At 34.8% G+C, this 15,344-nt stretch overlaps 1 protein-coding gene and 1 non-coding gene across 4 annotated transcripts in view; both read right to left on the bottom strand.

Moving 5' to 3' along the window:
• Positions 1-13,531, bottom strand: part of LOC139982715 (serine/threonine-protein kinase Nek3-like) — a 48,706-nt gene extending 35,175 nt beyond the window's left edge. For all 3 annotated transcript variants that reach the window (XM_071995788.1, XM_071995790.1, XM_071995789.1), the window contains exons 1-10: positions 13,408-13,531; positions 12,369-12,499; positions 10,710-10,769; positions 9,954-10,017; positions 9,455-9,499; positions 8,858-8,997; positions 7,323-7,387; positions 7,096-7,182; positions 6,498-6,546; positions 3,312-3,400 (exon numbers count right to left, since the gene is read on the bottom strand). In XM_071995788.1, coding sequence (XP_071851889.1) covers positions 3,312-3,400; positions 6,498-6,546; positions 7,096-7,182; positions 7,323-7,387; positions 8,858-8,997; positions 9,455-9,499; positions 9,954-10,017; positions 10,710-10,769; positions 12,369-12,499; positions 13,408-13,414 — 737 coding nt within the window. In that variant the 5' untranslated portion in view covers positions 13,415-13,531. The remainder of the gene's footprint in view (positions 1-3,311; positions 3,401-6,497; positions 6,547-7,095; positions 7,183-7,322; positions 7,388-8,857; positions 8,998-9,454; positions 9,500-9,953; positions 10,018-10,709; positions 10,770-12,368; positions 12,500-13,407) is intronic.
• On the bottom strand, positions 2,344-2,415 carry Trnad-auc (transfer RNA aspartic acid (anticodon AUC)). The gene has a single exon. It is a non-coding gene; the product is annotated as a tRNA-Asp (tRNA).
• Positions 13,532-15,344: the final 1,813 nt, after the last annotated feature.

Raw genomic sequence — 15,344 nt, 5'->3', positions numbered from 1 at the left:
GTAGCCAATTAAGAAAGCAAATTTATAGTCAATATTGCTACCACATAATGTAGCTCTTTCTCAGATGAAGAAGCTGCTGAAGCATTCATCAACCAATTAATTCTCATGACCAGAGTTATTGCACTACATGTAAACATAGATTGTACAATTGTTGATTTGTGTCCAATTATGTTGCCATTAACGAAAAACACACCGGTGCTGTACATAAAGGCGGTGGCATTTGAAGCAATGAGGCTCCGCAATTGGGAGGTTTGAGTTCGATCACTGGCCATAGTAAGGTGGGTTATTCACTCACCCAAGAGCAATCTACGGTTTTTCCCATCTGAAATGACTTTCTAAATGGAAAAGATTCCAAATTTGAGTTAAAATGTTGAATTGGACATGTAACTTGTAATCCATAAGCCCTTGCGGGTTTCTCCCAAATTTGTGGTCACTTAAGTGTCTTAAAATTAACTGCTGATTATCATTATTATCAAGAAAACCTGGCAATTTCATAAAGACTTCTCGTGAAGGCCTTAGCTGGGGAATGAAAGAGGTGACTTGAACATTCCTCATAAAATTAAAACAATCAGGACTTCTAAATATCTCATGGTTAATATTCATGTCCTTCCAAAATTATTACTAGGTTATTCAAACTGGTATTGTTACTATACACAGCCATATTCTAGGAAAGAGCGATTTCTAATAAGCGTTCTAATTTAACACAATTCTGGTTGAGGACAAAGTTAACCTGCTGGCAGGGACTTATGATGCTGTTTGATAGTACTATAGAATTCAAATACGGAGGTAGATACATGGGGGAGGGGTGGAACAAATGCCCCACGTTGACATCGTTGGTTTGATGAAATTGGGTGCCTATGTGTGTCGATGAGTAGTCCTACATATTAAGTTTAACAGGAAAGATTATATGTGCCCATGCCTGAAATGCAATTGCACCCGTGCATAAGAAAACGGTTGATATGTACAGGCGTTAATAGAAGTTTACATATTGCTATATGGATGTGTACAGTATAACCAATCTGGTAACTTATACAGGTGTGCCCACGCTAAGAAACATATTACTGAAAGTCATAATTGAAACATTTTTCAATTTAATTAAGCATTCAATATTGTTCAGAATTTATAAAAATACTAACACTCAAACGTAAAAGAAATCTGATTTAAAAAAAGAATAGGGTCTGAGAGGTTCAGCCTTTAACAAAGAAAAAGTGTGCCCATGCTTAATTCTAGTTGCACCTATATATGCTAAAGAAAAGTCAATTGATATTTACATATGTTAATAAAAGTTCACATCTAACTGTTCTTTAAATTTTAGTGGCGTATGCAAAGGGGGGGGGGGGGCTACAGGCATGTGCCTCCACTATTGACACCAAATAATAATAAATAAAAAAATGGAACGACAGATGTTGAGAAAAGGAATGATAAAACCATTTTGAGAGCAAAACTTTCCTACGCTGTAGCCCCATTCCCCGTAACACCCCTTCCCGAGATGGCGTCTATCATATATTTCTCCATTTAAAGCCTAAATACCACACCCCTCCTAAATCCCTCATTCCTGATAGCTCCGAGAATTGACACTTTGCTCACTACTGCATCATTTGCCCCTCACCTAAAACTACCATGATTCGGCCACTTGTATGCATTTCCCTTGTATGACTAAGCATGCAGTTTATAAAGAGTTCAATAATATTTATGAGTTGAGTGTAATGATCAGCAAACTTACAATTTTATACTAGGAGCACTCCTCAACCAGCTACACAAGTAACAACACAACAAGAGAATTAAAAAGGCGGTTGTTGATTAATTTTTTCCGCAGTAGGATAATGCTTAAATTCAATAATAGTTAATAAATTTAAGCCAACATATTTACTAAAGATATACGGAGGTAAATGCACACACTGTCAAGGTATGGGTATAGATCTCTGCGTGATACTGTCAGATGCTACGTGTCTCCCAAATGCAAACGATATAACAACTGTCTCCTGAAGGTGTATATTGGAGTAAAAAAACGTAAAGGAGACATTTATAACAACTTCATAGAGTTATATCAGGAAATGCTTCGAAATAGCACGGGAAACTTTATGGTCACCATCGCTGATGTCATTTAACATTATTATAGGTATTGATATGCAGAGAGGGTCTATATTTTCTGAGTTTTGTGGTGTTTTATACAATGTCTCCTACATATACGATGTTATGTCATGTCTCCTAGAGGTAGGATTTGGTGTTAAATATATATATATATATATATATATATATACATATATATATATATATATATATATATATATATATAATTAAAATCATAGTGGGTTGAGAAATCCAGAACAGTGAAAAACTTTCAGCCTCCACCAGGAGTCGAACCCGGGCCTCCCGCTTGATATGCGGACACCCTAACCACTAGGCCATGGACGCTGATTGTATGTCCAGAGGTTTGAAACCTGTAAGGAAGGTCGTAATTCCACTGTAGGCTTTTGTCACATTTACCGAACAATACTGGTTCTGTTTTTGGTGACTTATTTGCTTAACTATATATTGAAGTCAAAGCGACTTACTGATTTCTGCTGATTTGAGCAGAAGTTTTGGAAAATCTGATTATTTTGATAAATATATACAAAAATATATATCCTCAAATTTTCACAGTTTCAACAATAATGCATGTACTGTGCTTACTTTCCAATTTGGAAAAAATACTTTGCATCATCATATAACTACCATGGACCGATGACGGTATGTTGCCATAACTGAAGACACATCGTCCCATGAATACGCATACGTCTACAAATTGTAAGGTACAAATCAGCCTTACAGTTATGGAATACAACGTTTTTGAACCTGTGAACTCCAGTGAGGTTTGAAATGTAGGTTAATTAATGTGATATAATCATCAAAGCCTGTTTCATCAACAATCGATGCCCAGGCTTCAACTCACCACTCGAAGGTAAATTCTGCTATATCAGTTTGAGAGAAGTTTCTGTACATTTATTGTCAAGAATCGGACCTACCTTGACATTTGATCTTCATTTATCACGTGACATTTAATAGTTTCCGTTAAATAATAAACATTCCACAGACATATACGAAGTCCGATGTCTTACATGTGTATGTTGCTATGGTCATTTGCCATTTCTACACAAAGTTAAAAGACGAAAGAATTCTTATTTCGGTTTATTGATCATTCACATCTGACCTTTGACCGATTACCGTCAACACCCATGGATTTTCTCCAGTCGTTGCCACGGTAATATAATATGGTTTCCCCAGTACATAACTAATAGGAAAACATGTATATACGAGAAGACGATCACTACCTTGGTTCTTCAGACAGCAAGTTTCCGCAAAGCGCTTTCAGGTGTATCCAGTATTCTATTGGTAAAGCGGAAACTGTTGGATGCATCATCTAAAAAGGAAATAATCATCGGTAACGTAGTATTTGAACTAGTAAACAGATGGAAAAGACAACTGTCGGTTTGAATCATACAGACCACAATACTATACTTCAAAAGAAAAGTGGAATCATATGGTTTAAACAGACAATAGGATGGATCTGTTAAATTCTCTTTCGAATGGAAATACTAAACAGGATGAAAGTATCAAAGGTTGTAGTACTGTGATGAATATTAAATGAAAGTCCTTAAGTTCGAATCCTACTCAAGAAATTGAGTGATTCAAATTGTGCGGCGAGGGCTTGATAGATTACTCAATGACCCTTTGTCAGGAATATGGTTTTTAATGTTTGATTTGAATTATACTGTAGAGACAGACGTGACCTACCCTTCTGTGTTAGTAAAACACGTGATTCTCAACACACTTGTATAACTGTTTCAAGTTGCCGACTCCTAAGAATTTATATATTATGACGAAATTGACAAATAGTCGAGTTGCTCTGTAAAGGTTACACTAACCTTGACACCCCGTCTTAATGAGATTTTCTGAAGTGTTCATAATATACGTTAGCGTGACGTTTTGACAAAGCATGTCACGTTGCCTCTAGCTGTTTCAAAGTTGCCTTTTGTTCCTATGATTCTGGCACTGATCCAAAACCCACCAACATACACCTATTGCAACCACGTCTGTCCCAACAACCATTTCTGCCACAAAAATCACCCACTTTCGTCACATCAACGACTTTTGTCACACACATCGCCAACTTTTGTCACACCTGTCGCTCCTTTTTGTCAAAAATTTATAGATCATCATCTTTGTCATAGACATTGCCCACTTTTGCCACAACGTTAGCTGAGTTAAGTTTGTATTCATATCAGGTCCCATTTACAAAATTACTTAAGGATTCAGAAATTTAGGGCCATCCTTGTGGGAAATGGGAAACACGAAGTAGAGAGCGCTTTTAATAGCTGCCTTCAAAATTATATAAAACAACAATAATAATATGCACATAATGTGACCATGAAAGAGGGAGAGAATGTGTCCTCATACATTTGACGATTTTTAATCAAGATATTAGGGTCCAAAGTTTAAATATTATTATTATTATTATTATTATTATTATTATTATTATTATTATTATTATTATTATTATTATTATTATTATTATTATTATTATTATTATTATTATTATTATTATTATTATTATTATTATTATTATTATTATTATTATTATTATTATTATTATTATTATTATTATTATTATTATTATTATTATTATTATTATTATTATTATTATTATTATTATTATTATTATTATTATTATTATTATTATTATTATTATTATTATTATTATTATTATTATTATTATTATTATTATTATTATTATTATTATTATTATTATTATTATTATTATTATTATTATTATTATTATTATTATTATTATTATTATTATTATTATTATTATTATTATTATTATTATTATTATTATTATTATTATTATTATTATTATTATTATTATTATTATTATTATTATTATTATTATTATTATTATTATTATTATTATTATTATTATTATTATTATTATTATATAGAGAGAGTTGGTTGGTTGGCGTCTATCTTGGCGCAGAGTGCTCTATGTCCAGTGGGCAGAGCGGAATATGTGTTGATACTAGTTGAGACTAGTGGAACACTAGTAGTTGTAACTCGGAGTTTCACGCGTTTTAGCGATCGTCAGACAACTATATATATATATGTATATATATTTATATTTTTAACAACAACGTGACAATACTGTTACACTTGCTCAAGGTCAGGACAAACGACACCGTCGGATTGCTCTAGAGTATTTCTTCATTTTTTAATTAAATTCATTTCGTTGGTACCTCGACAATTAAATGTGATCCTTTGAATATCAACCCATAAAAAACGATAAGGCTAAGAAATGGGTGACAGCCCCCCCCCCCCCCCCCTGGATCGGCCTATGTAGACCTACACATCATCAAAATTCTGTTTTAGCAGTAAAGGTTATACGAGTCACCGTAAATAAACCCATTTCGAATGTAGCCGAATATTACAATGAATTTGAATTCGGTCAAAAGATGGTAACTTTTGGCCTCCAAGGATACACTATGACGTCATATATTTAAACAAGAAAGCCAAGTGCGTTAGAATGAAAACATGTGCCTCATCCGACTTCTACTTTTATGACATATGTAGACCTGAAATGACAATTGACCTCAACTACAAACAATGTGGGAATTATATTAACCATGGTGAACACACGTACCCCAGTATGCGCTAAATTAAAATTGCTTTATCAGCATATAGTAATGACAAAGTTTTCGGTTTTTGATGTCTATTGACCTCATATAACTTTTGACATCCAGTAAAAATGAGGGTGGTCATATAGTAACTATTGTGCAAACATATACTTGAAGAGTACCTTACCAAGTTCTAGTGTGTAAAAAGCTACATATTTGACTTATATTGACCTCAGATGACCTTTGACCACCACCGAAAACAATACGGGGAATGTATCTACTATTGCTAATCTTCCTACCAATTATAAAGCTCATGTGATTTTTATTTTGTTATCAAGTTATCGTGTTTACAAGCGGCGTCACACACACACACCCATACCAAGGGATCAACAATGTGAACTAACAAGTGGAATATAAGAGGTTACCTAAAAGGCTTATTATACCCAATTGTTTCTGACAAAAGTGTGCGATGTCTTTGACAAACGTGGTGATTTATAAGATTGTAACTGAAATAGGCGACCGTTGGGAGAAAACTCGTATCCCTCCTCTTGAACAAAATTGGGCGATGTTTGTGACAAAAGTGGTTGGTGTGACAGAAGTAGTTGCCACATACGCCTCTTAAGTAATAAATGTTTCGACTTTTTCGTAGAACTACATTGAAGTCAAATTCTCTGTTACACACAGTATTTAAGAGATGATGAACAGTTTCTGTCTGGACCTACCGTATAATCAAGGAACTGAGTTTTATCTTGGCTACACTTATTGACTGAATGACAATACATGTATTAGCATTCTCCCTGTTCAACGTTTGTGGCTTAAGTTGAAAGCAAATGAAAGGAATCGACTTACTTTATTTAGTAACAAATCAAAAAGCACTTTGCCGACTGAGAACATATCACTGTTAGGAAGAAGAATTGAACAATGTTATTCTGATCAGTTTGCCATTTTTGTGGGGGGGGGGGGGGAGGGGGTTGGTGGCGACAAAAGATGCAAGATGAAGACAGGTAGGCTTATACCATGTGTCTTGATTGCACGTATGGTTCTCATGTCACGCAACATTTCTTTGTGGAAAATTCGTTTATTAAAATTATTAACTCACATGCATCCAACTGAGCATATTCTTAATGAACAAACATACTGAGGTGACCAAGAGGGTAAATCTCAGACAGTGTGTTAACAAGGTTTTCTATCAAGGCATAATATTAACACAGTTATTTATTTCTATATTGCGCATTCCAGCATACAACCGATGTGAAATTTGAAAGTGAGGACTTACATCGTCAGAGATTAAATCGGAAACAGGTTTACAGAATTTAATTGTCCCAGTGTATTTACAGATTTATAACATTGAATAGGGAATACCCCCGTATCATTTTTTATTTCTCACGACATAAGTATAGTTTAATAGCAAGCTGCTAAAAAACAAAGATTTAAAAATGGGGTTTACCTTGGGTAGGTATACGGGTGACCTTTCAAGCACTCGGGTGATATGTAACCAGGTGTACCACATATTGTATTTGTGTATTCGCCAGGTCTGAAAGAGGGAAAAACTCAATTGATATTTAGGTTTAATCACCTGTAAAGTTATTAATTGCTTGAACAAGTATCATGTTTGCACACATTTATATAGGATTCTTACTTTGGTTGAAGAGAGTAATTTATAGAAAGACTTACTGTAAAACCTTAGACAGTCCGAAATCTCCAATCTTAATGACTCCATCTCCTTTTATGAAAATATTCTGAAGGGAAACAAAAGGAAATAATTAGACACTCCATGGGGTGGAAAATTGCATCCCAATATTTTGCATTCTGATAATCAACTATATGCAAACGTGATTACATAAGCACAAATGCAACTGGACTCACTATGTTTAAATGTATTTAATTGGCTTTGACTTCAGTAACTTCAGCAAGCCGTCTGTTAATTTCAATTCACTGTCGCGTTCTCGTTAGATGATTTTATATGAAAGCTTCAGTCCCTGTTGAGAAGGGTGTCCTTAGTAAGCTGTGATTAATAGTCATATCTATCACATCACGTGGAGATGACAATAACTAATCAGCTGTAAAGTACTAATTAACGGAGGTTCTTAAGCAAGTTGAAGAAACATATTTATTAAAATTATAACTTCAAGACACACACCTTTCTGTTGTGCTTAAAAACAGACATTGGTTAGCCGATAGAAGAAACAAAGTTGTAACTAAACTTTGTATCGGTAATTGAAAAGGATATTTTTATTAAAAGTGGAACATTAATAACATTCAAGCATTGTTTCATAAATGTCTTTAATGGTTTCCTTTTTACATATGCTGCAAAAATTATACTAGTTCTTAAAAAATGAGCTATTCACGAAAACTGTTACAACGACCATGTGATCCACATATATTGTGGACGTCATTCTGCTTATAATATCCATTGAGCTCCTTTAACTGCGCTGCGATAAAGTCAAATGTAGCAAAAGGGACAATAACTTCTCATCAAGTTTTGAAATTAAACGTCAACGTCGAAGAGGAAGAGAGGCGATTAAAATCACTGTGAGACTTGCCAACGGTCTTTTAATGTGTGTAAAAGCTCGAGTGTAAAATATTGTGTCAGTAACATATTACTTACGTTATCGCACTCGCATTGCCACAAGCGCACCGTTGTTAAATTGGGCTAGCAAGATTGATCTTGAAGCCGAAACCACGAGGCTAGCATGTAAAAACGTGATATGGCTACATCCTAGTAAGAAATATGCCCAAGACTGACCACTCGTATGTGCTCAAATGCTGGATTTCTCATTCTCGGGAAAACAAAATTTGTTACCGCAAGACTGACTTCTTGTATGTGCTCAAATGCTGGATTTCTTTCACCCTCTTTGTGACCTTGTTTATAGATTTATTGAAATACGAAGCAAGGATAGTTTATTTATGACTCTTCTAGAGAAACAAAGGAATGTTTCAATCCGCCCCTATTTGTTTTTTAACTTCCCCATGTGCTATTTGCAAAAATAAAAACAAGTTGTTAAGTAAATGTGAACTACACTCTGTAAATATTGGAGGCTTTTTATCTGTCATTTTTGTTCTACACTAAAAATGTGTCTTCCAATAATATAATTTTAAAATGCGGCTATGATAAAACTTCGCCATTAACAGGGCGTATTGCATGGTAGAAATCACATCTGTTACCAGACCAGACTAACTTCTTTTCATCAGTCAGATGTTTAACTCACCTCGGGTTTAATGTCCCTGTGTATCACATTCATACTGTGAATATACGCCAAGCCGCAGCATAACTGTTTCATTACACCTTCGACGAAATATTCCATGCCAACCCTCGGGTCTCCAGAATTTAAAACATTCCTTAGATTTCCTTTAATAATAAATAAATATTAAATCATGTCGAAAGTAACAGGATAGATTATTATGTCTTATTGGAGATAACAGCATCAAGAGAGTATCTTTATATTCACAAGATTGGTTGTGATTTTTCTAAGATGTTACAAATTTCACATTTTCACAAGCTTATATGCGCGTGTACCCGAACACCACCACTATCAAAATGCCAAGTGAATTATTAATAGTAGTAAGAAAGGCAGAACTAAACATGCCTATATGATGTATATGTACTTATGACTTCCACCTATTAGAGACTTCAGTAATAATAAGTGATTTATTAAAGATCTTTATCTGGATCATTTTTTGCAATATTTGATCCTTATTCACATAAAAAGGGATCTGGATTCTCAATGTTATTGAAAGTACTTTCCGACTAATAACCCTACAACAGTTCATAGAAACACTGATAATTTAGAAGAAGAATAACAAACCATGTTCGCAGTATTCCATCACAATGTACAGCTTTGTTAACGATACTATAGAAAGACAAAATAATTACATTGACAAATCATGCATATCATATGTTTAAAATTTGTAAGTCAGTTTGGTAATTTATGACAGAAAAATTGATTGTGTTCGTGGACTAAATTTCACAACGTCAACTATTCTTGAACATAAACCATGTAATTTGACTGGTATATTGACTTACGATGCTAAAAGTGTGTTGCTATATAACACTTAAATCACATTTGGTATATTGATCTAGACAGTGAAGTGACATGAGCAGAGTGACATGTATCAATCTCCTGATTTATTTTGCATGTCAGTGTCAGTTTTCCAAATCCCTACGTGTAAAAACATCGATGAATGTATAACGTTGAGGCTTATTAATAGATAATTGACTAATTAATATAAGAATTAAGAGAAAGCTTTTGTTTTATGATAACGTTTCCAATGAACATAATGCTAGTTATGTTGAGTAAAGCTCACCGTCTGAGAAGGATTCTACGTAAGACACTACGTTAGCATGCTTCAAACTCGACATAATCTCAGCCTGTCGATAGATAACGAAAGTTATAGTTTTACACTTTACAGACAACTTTCCCAATGAACGATGTACGTTCAGCTGAATTAAGGGTAATATAGTTTATTGTTTTGTATACTTTTTCAAGATTCATACATAGCGATCACTCGAACCCTGAGGAAAACATCCAGCATTTCTTATAATATTGTTTAGGATTTCATCAAAAGCTGCAATGCAAGTATGATCATAACTTATTCAAGAGCATCATGATGATCATTATGATGATCCCCATGATGATCATCATGATGATCATCATGATTATCATCATGATTATCATCATGATTATCATCATTATTATCATGATTATCATGATTATCATCGTCGTCATCGTCATCGTCATCGCCATCGTCGTCGTCATCGTCGTCATCGTCGTCATCATCATCATCGTCGTCGTCGTCGTCGTCGTCGTCGTCATCGTCGTCATCATCGTCGTCGTCGTCATCATCATCATCGTCATCACCATCGTCATCATTATGACCCACCAAAATATTATACATAATTAGCACGAGCATTTAACCACATTATGTGCCTTTGAATCTATCTTTTATTGTTCAGTTTTAAGTTCGTTCACATCGGATATTACTTACGTAAACAAAGTAACAGCTATACCATGTTATATATTTATCATAACTGACATTGAAATGACTAAGAAACTTTCTTACTTCATTCTGTTGGTTTTCACTTGTCGTCTTTTCGGTAGCATCATCAACATTGGAGAAAAACTGATATTAAGTAAAAAACCAGAAGCAAGTTAGCTAATCTTTATCATCTTAAGATGTGTGAAAAATTACATTATGGATGATATTTTGACTGATTGTTTTAATTAAGGTAAACTTGTAAAGATACATCCATGTATCCGTAATCAGTCAACTTACAGCTAGTTAATGCCTTTAATTCCAGAATCAATCAATCAAGTAATTCCGCTTATTGTATGAGCTTCGCTGAGGAGCTTTGACCAATAATGACAGACAAAATTTTACACAGAGTGTAGTTTACATTTTACTAAACAACGTACTTTCTTTTTACATAATCGAATAGCACAACGGGAAGTTATAATAAAAGGGAATTAAAGCATTGATTTTTGTCTCAGCAATTGATACAAATTTAGGAATTTGAAAACACTGCAACGACCTTGAACAGCACTCAGGTCGGTGAATGACCTCACTAACATGATCTTTAGATTTTAACACACTGTTCATTACGTAGCTGTAGGTGACTTTCATGTCTACATAACCGTTATTTTTGATTAATTAAGGAGGCAATGTTCTTGACCTAAATAAATATTTAATGTCATTTTGTTTCTTGATAATATCACCACGTATGTAAAAGATGTATAGAATTCTGTAAGGAGTTCTCCTCCACAAGGTCTTGTAGTTAGTTAACCCAGCAAGCAAGGAAAATCCTAAAGGTATACGCAACGATAAAAGTTACTTCTAAAACAGTAATGATTATAAACTGACCCCTTCGTGATTCTATTGACATTGGCAATAAAGGAAATTTTCTGTCGAACTTTTCCAAATATCGGAACAACTGTTTCGCAAACTGACCATAAAGCAACCCTCGTTCACGGTAATTCAGAAGATCACACAGTAGGCGGGTATGATACAGTCTGCAGTATGAACGTGTACACTTGCATCACAAACTCACACGATGAAAATACTGATAGTAATAATAATCCCAAACATATAGGCTAATGTTAAAATCCCACAATAACATTAATTAAACAAGTAAGTAGAATCCCTTTTATTCAGAAATAAACTTTCCTTCGTATTTCAATAAATGCAAACAGATGGCATATTAAGCGTAAGTGATGTCCAGCTTTGAACTCATAACAGTGGTCAGTCTAACGTAATACATTCCTCACTACAATGTTTTTCTATCACATTTAGCTCAACTTTACAGCTTGACTCTTGTGGCAATGTGTGATACCGTAAGTAAAAGGCTACTTAAACGAAATTTTGTGCTAGAGCTTACACACATTAAAAGACCATTGAATGCCTCACAGTGATTTCAATCTCCTCTCTTCCTCTTTGACGTTTAAGTTCAAAAGTCGATGAGCGGTTATTGTTCCGTTTCGGGAGAGTTACCGTGCTACACTTCAATTTGTATGTCAATACTGCCTTATTCGAAGTACAGTGCATTTTTTTAAATCAACAAGTTCAGGCCCTATTTTCCAGCATTTCTCGACATCGGACTGAATTGATTTTTCAGATATGTAAACAGAAAACCACTGATAACACTTACGTATAAACTAGCTAAATACCTTATATCATCAGTGAGGAGGACATAAAAAGAGGGACGGTAGGGAAGAGGTGGTTTACCTGAGAAATGTTTGGCTCTTTCATCGCGAAAACTTGAGAGTTTTTCACTACACGGTAGGTTTCTCCAAAAGTACCAATTCCAATACTTTCCATTATTTGATAGCCGTTGATGCAACGAGCTGGCACAGGGGCTGATGAAACAAATAAAGATAGATATCATTTTCCCAAATTCAACTAAGAAACCATTTAATTTCACTTAATTATTATAACGAATGTCAGCTTTTGTTACTGCGTCTCTGTTATCACTCAAATTTCTAAATATATATATATATATATATATATCTGTTGCATCTGGAAGTTTCACTAACGTTGCAAAGATTTCTGTGAAAAAAATAGAATGTGTTTTGTAAGGTACTAATAATTCCCCGATACCCCTAGCCTTCATCACAGTTCAATGGAGTTCAGAAGATTTATCGATATTTGTAAGTACAGTAAATAGTGGCATCACTATTAAACAACTACTGTTTAAATAACAACACATTTAAGATGTCTGACGAAGTGAATCAGTGCCATTAGAATGACTGCTAAACAATTGGATCAACAGATCCTGTTTGTCCCGCTTTTCTGTGAAAAGAAGTGTATTTTAGTAGCACCCAGAGCTCCCTCGACGTTCCATCCAAATCGCAGTTAGATATTCAAATGTATGTGTATGTTATTTAGCAACGCGCTATACTGGGCTAGCCGTGTGTATTACGTTTTAAGTATTAAACTATTCATTTTATTCATCGTCCTAGCAATCGTCATCGTCCCCGTTGTTTCCCGGAGTCACATAGGTCTTAAGCGTAGTTCTCCGCCTATTATCCAGTGGCAGAGCCAAGGTTAGGCCTTTTGCCCTGAACAAGGCCTGTCATTGTGTGTTATATACCATATGTACAATATCTACAATGTTACGTGGTATAAGTTATGTATCACGAGTAAATCACCACACTTAGACTCTTCAACTATTATAAACAGTCTTGCGATATTATATTCATAAAGGAGTTCAAATTTACTAACTGTAACAAATTATTCCCTATATCTTTTCTATTTACAAACTTACCAGTCATAATGAATGTTGTCCTTGCACTCAGTAAAATCTGCCAATCGTTGAGAACCGTGCTTACGTTGCGAGTGTGTTGTAGCAATGTAACATACAACCGTTGTACATTATCGTTATCTAGAAGCACCATCAGTTGGAAGTCTGACCTCAATATATGATCATTACTAGCAAATTTTCGAGCACAGCTACTTGACCCGGAAGTAATTGTTTCGCGCAAATCCGATTCTATGGACTTCGGTTCGCTACTTCCATGTATGGATGTAATCGGTAAAATTCGCAAACATCCCAATGTCATTCGGGTTTACGAGTATCGTAGCTCGATAAAAGATACTTTAGAGACTCAAATACGATCATTTCCGGAAAGAAACGAAGATTTTACCAATAGAACAGTGCATTTTCTTATCGACGACCAACGCAAAAACATAACGGTAAGTCAAATCGAGTCGACGTCTATCGTTATGTGACTTTCGCGTCTTAGACAACTTTTAACCGTAAAAATAGCATTTTTGTAATATATAAGCTTGAATCTTACTCATATTTTTCAGAAAAGTTGTAACTCCCCCGAAAAGTGTGATTTTTTGGTCAACGAAAATGGTGCTCCTATGTGGTTTTGGTTGCCCCTAATACATGTATCCTAACGTACATAATACAGATATACACGAAAGCACCGTATCCTATAACATGCAGCCTAGCGCTATATGTCGACTATGATGTAGCTAGTGCTAGATTTGCAACGTCTCGTATTTTTCGTAATCTTTCTATTCGGCATAGATTCCCTTCATTTTTTTGCGTTAATATGGAAAAATCAGGGAGTTGATAAGTCACGGTACTATTTAAGGCTACTAAATAGTTAAAATTTAAAAATTCGAGGGCATAGCGGACAGTAATATTACTAGTACAAGCCTAGGCCTAGGCTAACCTATAGGCCTAGGCCTAGTACTTTTGTATTTACTAAAGTAATATACTATGACAAGTTTTTACTACAGGTAGGCCCTAGCCTAGTTTTAGTAATACTAGAATACCTGCATAGTTAAGTCCAATTTTAATAATGGACTAAGACTTATAATCTTTATTTCTTAGCCTACGCCTTCTTTTCCTTGTGTAATAATTCTAAGGGGCCTGTTCTTGAAAAGATTTGGACTGCATAAGATACAATTTAGTATTATTATTATTATACAAAAATTATTAGTAGTACTAGTAGACTGCCTTTGTACTATGTATAAGTTAAGATCATGGCTTATTATGAGTTTTATTAAAGCTGGACTGGGTGAAAATTTCCTCCATCCTGGGATCGGGATCCATTTCAATGTCACTTTGTTACAAGTGTTCAAGACCGGTATTAGATCCATGACTTAAGTCTAGGCCCAATTCCCTATGCTTAATATGTAGTTAGGTAGAGCAAGATACGTAACACAGAAATAAAACTAGCTTGCTTTATACTGCTTACACTTTATACTTATTGCTATTACAATTAGACCTACTGCTGGTACTTGAGATCAATTGCACCTCATAGAGCCATGTAGTTGTACATAGCTACTTATAATTCCAGGTGACTAAAAACAATATCAGGGATCATTTTGTGACAACATGTTTTGCTGTTAACGAGAGTTTACGATCTTTTTATTGTTAAGTTGTTTTCTATGATAGGTACAGTAGTAGAAGTACTTAGTCATTCACGCACAGTCTTCCCTATGTGTGTGTGTGTGCACGGGAAAAAAACACGCGTTTAAATCGCCGTTTTCGGTCTGTAATTGCGACGTAAATTCCGAGTTCCAGCCTGTTTCCGTTACGTTTCCACTCCTGAAACTAGTGATTAAGGTAAGCTTACGACCCAACTTAAACGCGTGAGTTTTCCGCGTTCGCGATGACTTATTTACCGAGTACGCGGTGACCGTAAACGCCAAGTGTCATCCAAATACGGTGAAGCTCACTTAATC

Source organism: Apostichopus japonicus, chromosome 16 (assembly GCF_037975245.1).
Source record: "Apostichopus japonicus isolate 1M-3 chromosome 16, ASM3797524v1, whole genome shotgun sequence".
NCBI classification, from domain to species: Eukaryota; Metazoa; Echinodermata; class Holothuroidea; order Aspidochirotida; family Stichopodidae; genus Apostichopus; species Apostichopus japonicus.
This window is presented reverse-complemented; position numbering and strand designations above follow the sequence as displayed.